The sequence below is a fragment of the Nilaparvata lugens genome, chromosome 3 (genome assembly GCF_014356525.2).
Source record: "Nilaparvata lugens isolate BPH chromosome 3, ASM1435652v1, whole genome shotgun sequence".
Lineage (NCBI taxonomy): Eukaryota > Metazoa > Arthropoda > Insecta > Hemiptera > Delphacidae > Nilaparvata > Nilaparvata lugens.
This window is the reverse complement of record NC_052506.1, coordinates 5,562,381-5,570,072: the sequence shown is the minus strand read 5'-3', so window position 1 is coordinate 5,570,072 and position 7,692 is coordinate 5,562,381. Positions and strand designations below refer to the sequence as shown.

The 7,692-nt window shown below is 35.2% G+C and overlaps 1 protein-coding gene across 1 annotated transcript in view; it reads left to right on the top strand.

The window, feature by feature from the left end:
• Window positions 1-461: 461 nt before the first annotated feature.
• The window catches only part of LOC111061682 (phospholipase D2), a 67,784-nt gene continuing 60,553 nt past the window's right edge, over window positions 462-7,692 (top strand). Inside the window, exons 1-4 of the mRNA XM_039422667.1 lie at window positions 462-835; window positions 2,982-3,135; window positions 5,297-5,392; window positions 7,428-7,532. Of these exons, the coding sequence (XP_039278601.1) occupies window positions 688-835; window positions 2,982-3,135; window positions 5,297-5,392; window positions 7,428-7,532 (503 nt within the window). The 5' untranslated portion in view covers window positions 462-687. The remainder of the gene's footprint in view (window positions 836-2,981; window positions 3,136-5,296; window positions 5,393-7,427; window positions 7,533-7,692) is intronic.

The following is a 7,692-nucleotide window of genomic DNA, read 5'->3' as shown; positions in this document are numbered from 1 at the left end:
TATAAAACGAAAAAGAACGTTTAGGTGTTTGAAATCATAAATCATCTGCCTATAATATACAAATCATAAATAATAAATATATATAATATATTGATTGTATATCATATAATTTATATAAAATATTCAATTTATATATCATATATAAATATCATCGCCTACTAGATTGACATGTAGTTACGTAAGCAACGTAGATATATAATATTCCAACAGCTGATTCATACAACAAACTTTCCTTTCTGCCTTTTCTAGGTTATGAGCAACAAAACAAAACGGCCTTGCAGCTTTGAAGATCTAAACTGATGTTTGCTCTTGATATCAAAGAATTATGTGAGAAGAATTGATGAGATGAGATCATTTTGTGTGAATGAGCTCATTGTAATGTGGCATTCCAGTTACGTACTTGAAAATCAATTAAGTAACCTACAATGTAAATTCTGCACAAGATGTTGAAAGTCTCTAACGTTGATATTTAAAGTTCATCTTAGAAAGGATTAATGTTGTTTAAAGTTTGAAAAATATGGGGGTCATGTTTCTCAATCACACTATAAGCAGCTCAACGTTAAGTATTTAGTCTCTTAGGTTAAGCCACTTAGACAACAAAAATAACTAGTTTTGTAATTGTAAATGGTAGCTTAATTCTATGTTAAAGTGAATTTATATTAATGTTCTTACAATAATTATCTTGAAATGAGTGCAGAACCCAGTACTTCAATTAATACTGTTGATAATAAAGCTGTCAACAATGATTCTGACTATGATGAAGGTTTAGACATTCCAGATGAAACTCATCACGGAGTAACGTTTTCTAGTGATGAAAAAGATGGTGAAGATCAAGGTAAGAAATATAAATTTTTATTATGAATTTTTTAATATTTTATTTTTATATTCAGTTATCAGTTAGTTCTCCAAGTCCAAGCTCAGTAATGTTTTGGAGTGCATGAAAAATTTAAAGAGAAAGACTGTAATTATCCTCTCTTTCAGTGTGACAGTCATGCAAAAAATCAGTATTCTCTCTCTTTGTCTGTCAGTCCCACAAAAGATCTGTAAAGCTCTCTTCCTGCCGCATCTATATGTTGGCCCAATAAAGGTCAATGTCGACCAGCGTCAGTGTGTGGATGGATGATTTGCCAACGCTGGCTACTGCTGGCCGTCATTGGACACTGGTCACATTGCAGGCTGGGTCAACATGTAGATATGGCATCAGGACCCCAATCACATCTACTGCTCTACCCCAAGATGTAAGGACTGCTTACAGCACAAGATGTAAGGCCATACAAAATCACAAAATCTGAAAGAAACTAAAATAGAATACTTCTAGATACTGTGCTGATACACTGCATTTTAATTGCAAAAATAGAAAACCACTCTGCAACAGAAGTCCTCAATAAAAGTGTCAAGATCCCAGATTGAGCCGGTTGGCCCAGGGCAACCCCCAACAGCTTCACCGGAGCAGAAATATATTTATCCCCATTTAAGGCTAAATTCTATCCATTGTGCTCATTCATTAAGATGGAAAGGGTTTGCAGAGAACCAGTCAGAGGCAAAACCCTGGTCTTTTAACACAGCCACTTAAATGTCTCAACGTTCAGTCCCTCATCGAAGAAAGTTTGTTCTTGAAGACTTCCTAGAGTCTCTTATCAGAGTATACAAAGTGGTAACATCCGAATAATATCCCTGTCATAAACATAAGCTAACTTATAAACTGCGATCAAGTAAACCAAAAACCCCAGGAGCTAGGACAGAGGCCTGTGGTGTTCCACTGTCAGCACAATACTTGATTTGAGGGAGCAGTTCTGTAGCTAGGAAAGCCTGGATGTAATCCCCCAGGTAAGGTTGAATCAGCTTCAGAGGTGCCCCAGCAACAGCATAAAGCTTAAGTTAATCAGGAAAGATTGTGTGATCCAATATGTCGAAGGCCTTGCTTAGGTCACTTGATGTGACAGCAATATTGCAAATCTACATGACTGAAAGCAGTCATAGATAGAAATAAGGATAAAAATATAAGTACCCTTTTTAAAATTGTTTACTTTTAAAAAACGGTACTTGGATTTTTATTTTTATTTCTATTCAAGTAGCCCTAACGAAAAAAGACAGTCATAGTTACTATGGAGCAAAAGATCAACAGCATCAGATAGCTCCTTCTAAAACCAAAGTGAGCTTCTTTTTATGTTTTTTTTTGTAGTTGAGAAGTTGATACTGTGGTAATTATTCATATTAAATAAAAATACTAGTAGCTCTGTGAACAGTAGACCTCGCGCTCAGTAAGTTACATTGACCTGTTGTTATGTTTTCTCAAAAATTAATGAATAATTTATCAATTTAAAATGTCTAGAAAAATCCTAAATAAACATAGAGCTTTCTGTCCTATTGTACCGTGACGTGTCGTCCCGGAATGTGAGTGTGAGCGCTGTTATCAGGTCTGGTTGCAACTGTCCACAACGTTGATGGAAAGATACTTTTTCAAAATGTTCGATGTTTTTGAATGCGTAGTATTATAGTTTACTAGACAGCTGATTTATGATGAATAATTCTATAGTATGATTTTTACTCTAATATTGGCGTATGAAGGAGGCTCCTTTTTCCTTTTATATTATCCTTGAAATGCAAAATTTCCAAAAACCTTGTATATACGTCGACGCGCAATTTAAAAAGGAACATACCTTTCAAATTTCATGGGAATCTATTACCGCGTTTCGCCGTAAATGCGCAACATATAAACATTCAAACATTTAAACATTAAGAGAAATGCCAAACCGTCGACTTGAATCTTAGATCTCACTTCGCTCGGTCAAGTAAGGAATTGTCAAAAACCACAGATTTATTGATACTTAGAAAGACCGGTTTCGGTTATTACACCATTGTCAATCTCTGACAAACTGCTATTCTTTTTATGTGTAACCAATTGTACTAGACATTTCACATGATATTAATGCAAATTTATTCCTGAGCTCTTCTTTTAATTCTATAGTTTCACGTTACAGAACCAGTCACAGCGTTACCATTCAAGACAGTCCATAACACTCCTGTGAAATTCAAAGCACCCGTTCGGAAAGTTTTTATTCCGAATCAAAGGATCGAACTACAAATAATCGACCATGAACGCAGTGTCACCTCGCACATACTCAATCCGTACTTGTAAGTCATCATTATTCATCCACATACTCAATCCGTACTTGTAAGTCATAATTATTCATCCACATACTCAATCCGTACTTGTAAGTCTTCATTATTCATCCACATACTGAATCCGTACTTGTAAGTCATCATTATTCATCCACATACTCAATCCGTACTTGTAAGTCATCATTATTCATCTATTCATTCATTTATAAAAGTACTAATCATTAAAAACGAAGTGCAAACGTTGCATTGAAATCTCATTGTTGTATTTCTGGTGATATCACAGCGACTGTGGTGGTATCCAGTGAGATGGCCACCTGTCAATATGTTGACTTGCTCCAGCATGCAAAAGATTGGATCTTTTTATTTTCAATGACAAAGCTGTTGAAACAGTTGTGAAAATAATTAAGGACTGAAAAGTTTTTGAAGTGAACAACTAGGTCCGGTTGCACAAAAGCCTGTTAAACTTTAACTGTGATTAGTTCCACGAGAACCAATGAGAGAAGGTGTTTTTTGAAAATATGGCTTCTCTGATTGGTTCTCGTGGAATTAATCACAGTTAAAATTTAACCGGCTGTTGTGCAACCAGCACTAGGTCCGGATGTACAAAAGCCTGTTAAATTTCAACTATGATTAGATCCACGAGAACCAATGAGAGAAGGCGTTTTTGAAAAGATGTCTTCTCTGATTGGTTCTCGTGGAATTGATCACAGTTAAAATTCAACCGGCTGTTGTGCAACCAGCACTTTACCTATTTCGGACTATGTGTGACCTTATCTAAATTTGGGACAGGAATAGCACAAGGTTACCTTATTTTTCTTCTCCCTATCATTTTGATGATGTACTTATTGTATCAATCAATAAATAATTATTATTCAAATATTGTCATATAGAACCACCTGACACGAAGTCAGGAGTGGCCGTAGTCGAGTGGATCAGATGCTGGCTTCATGATTCAGAGGCCCGGGTTCAAATCCCGGCCCGGGCAAGATATTTATCTCGGGCCACTCCCGTGTTTCGGATGGACACGTTAAGCCGTCGGTCCCGGCTGCCTAAAAAGCAGTCGTTAGGTCATGTCAGAGGCCCTGAAATTGATCAGTTGCGACCTGAAAACTCTGACACCAGACCTGAGCCAGCCAGGTCACTCGATATTATTATTATTATTATTATTACCTGACACGAAGGAAGGAACTGTATTCCAACAAGATTAATTTATATTATTAATAAAACTATGAAAATGACTAAGGCTATTTTATTAATAATAATAAATAAAGTCTTTATTTTTGTCCAAAACACACATAAGTTACAGTACTGAAGTACTTCAAAATACTTTTGAAATCAATTTCATTTAAAACAATCAATAGTCTTTTTTATGTTTTGTTTTGGAGACTAAGGCCGTCACCGAGCATAGGCCTCCCCCAGGTTGATCCATCTCTGTCGATCTCTGGCTGCTACCATCCAGTTGATTCCTGCTATTCCGATGATGTCATCCTTCCATCTCACTCTTGGCCGGTCGACGTTCCTCTTCCTCCACGATGGCTCCCATTCAGTCACTTTCTTCGTCCATCTTCCGTCTTGTAGTCGCGAAACGTGTCCTGCCCATTTCCACTTCAGTCTTCCTATAGTTACAATGACGTCTTCCAACTTGATTTTGCTCTTGATGGTTGAAGTGCGAATTTTTTGCATACGGTGAATGCTTATTATTAATGAACGGTGAAAATTTATTATTAATGAACTCCAATGTGATCATTTACCTTATTATGGTAGACTGAAAACTGACCGAAAGCGATGTATATTATATTCATCGTGCTCACAATCCAATGAGAACAGACCTGCTTCTTATAAATTCAGAAGTGTGAAACGGAACATTTGACAGTAGGTTGAGTGCACACTAGATAAGCAAAGAACGAGGTGATGACTAGTGTGTGTTACACTTATTACTGTCAGCTATATCCTTCTAAAGGTATATAAGCCTAAATTCCAGTTTTCCTGGTAAAGTTTTGGAAAATTCACCATAGTGGAATTAAGTATTGAAAATTAATCAAATCTTGTCATTTCCATCTGTGTGTTAATTCGTATTTACAGTAATGTAATGTGTAACTTAATTAACCTTATATTTCGCTATGTTATCAATCTTCTTTATCTTTCCAACAATTATTTTATTATTTTTTGGCAGATATACAATCGAGCTGGTTCACGGCTCTTTCTCTTGGACCATTAAGAAGAGATACAAGCATTTCCAATTACTGCACAGTCAGCTGAAAATATACCGGTAAGATTTTTATTGTAATTCTTCAAAGAAAATAAATTCACTCCTACATTTCAGCAGCAGTTAAGCATTCATGAAGCATATCAAGTCATAATATTAGCATTAAATTTGCTATATATTTTTTATTTCGAATTCATGGTTAATCATAAGCCAAGCACGAAGGCACGTTCTTTACTGAGATTCAATTCCAAGTTTCATAATTGGCTGAATGGTAAACATTCGTGCTATTGATAAAAAATGCTGACAGAAAGTGAATATCATGTCAGAATTTATGCAAATCAATTGTTTTTCTCTAATAGAACTGAATTCGACTAAAATTATCAGCCTGATTGAGAATGAGAATATTTTTGGGCCAGTGCTTGTTTTTCATTTCGCTATTGTGTTTCAGTGTATGAATAAATCAAATATATAGAATATACCTATTATTAGAAGTACCTACATCCATTCATTTACTCCAAAAATATATTCTAATCTTTGTGATTAAAAGAATACAACTAAAATAAATTTAATAAGAAATACACCTATTCATTTCTTTCAAAAAATACAGCCTACTGTTTCTAATCCTATTATATTAAGCGAGCAATTTCTGTATATATATATTTATATGGTTATGTGGTTTAATGGGTATATATTTATGTTCAACGGATCTCGAAAACGGCTCTAACGATTTTCACGAAATTTGGAACAAAGTAGGTTTATGATATCAAGACTCGATTGCACTAGGTTTGAACCCTTGGATTGAACCATGACTTGCTAACGGACATTAAAATGATAAATATACGTCCTTGGAAAAACAGCTGGAAATTTTGTCGTCTGTCGATACCGTAATAGAAGAGAGTGAACGAGTTCATGTGTGGTATCATTCAGCTGATCTCACGAAAAGAGAATTCAGCAAGAGAAACTTATTTTCGTTTATTACTATTTTTTTGGAAAACATTTTTACTTCAGAAAGTCCAAAATAGTAACTAGATGCTGTTAGTGTAGAATAGTACCATAGAGAAACGATAGCATAAGTAGATATCCCATGGTATAGGAAATTTATGTCGCAACTTTTACTGTTATCCCAAGCCGATAGTTCACTTAGTTCTTTCCCATGAAGCTGTGTGACGCTGGTAGTCTCTCAAATTGTGCCGTACATACACTCTCACCCCAACAAAACAGTAAAAATTTACAATAATCGAAAGTAATCGGCTTGAGATAACAGTAAAAGTTGCGACATAAATTCCCTATACCATGGGATATCTACTTACGCTATTGTTTCTCTATGATAGTACATAGTATATTAACAAATATTGTAGCAAACATAGTATATCATTCTAAATCAAACTCATAGTATATCTATTTGTAATTGATGATGTGTTTGTTTTTAAAGTGTGAATAAATTGTTATTTTGATGAGTAATAGAAGCTTAACCTAGATTTTGATTTGGACTTTAGTAAAAATTTGAAAAGGGACAGTTTTGGGCATAAGCCTGTTTTGCCTCCTCATATAACTATAAAAATAGTTGTAAGACTGAGAAAATGAATAAATAAATATAAACTATAATTTTTTAGTGATCCGTGGTCTAGTGGATAGAGTGCTTGCGTAGCAGCATAGAGATCTCGGGGTTCGAACCCTCTCATTATCAAACGTTTTTTAACCAGATCACTCCGATGTTATCGGATCGTTAAATTGTCGGTCCCGGCTGAATTATGACAGTCGTAAGGCCCATTGACGGCTTAAATTATATATTCAGGTGGTGGGACCTTCCCGAAAGGGACTCCCCACCAACAAAAGCCATACGAATTTACTTTTTGTAACTATAATTTCAATCTTTCGTTACAAATTTTCTATGCTTTTACACTCTAGAGCAAAGCTCGGTCCCCCGATATTAAACTTAAAGCAACCTTAGTAAAATTCTCTTAGAATACATTTAATAATGTCTTCCAAAAAACTTTTCAATCTTTTATGAAAAAACTTGAAAATCAAAGTTTTTTTTCTAACTTATATTTTTATTTTCTACAATATTTTTCTACTCTAGTATGTTACTTGATTTCAGTGCCACCCTGAACATTCCTTTTCCAACAAAGACACATCGAGAGAGGCGGACCAGTTTCAAGCATGATCTCAACAGAACAAAACGTTCCGCTGGTGGTCTGCCTAGGTAATTCAAATAGATAATCAAGTAAATAATGACATTTTCGAAACTGTTCATGGATGCTTGGTAGATAGAAAGGCCTGCCTCAAGATGCTCGGAAACTCCGAATAAGTGATGGAGAAAACTCCGCAGATCTTGAAAGGTTCAAAAACTCCAACTGTTAGTT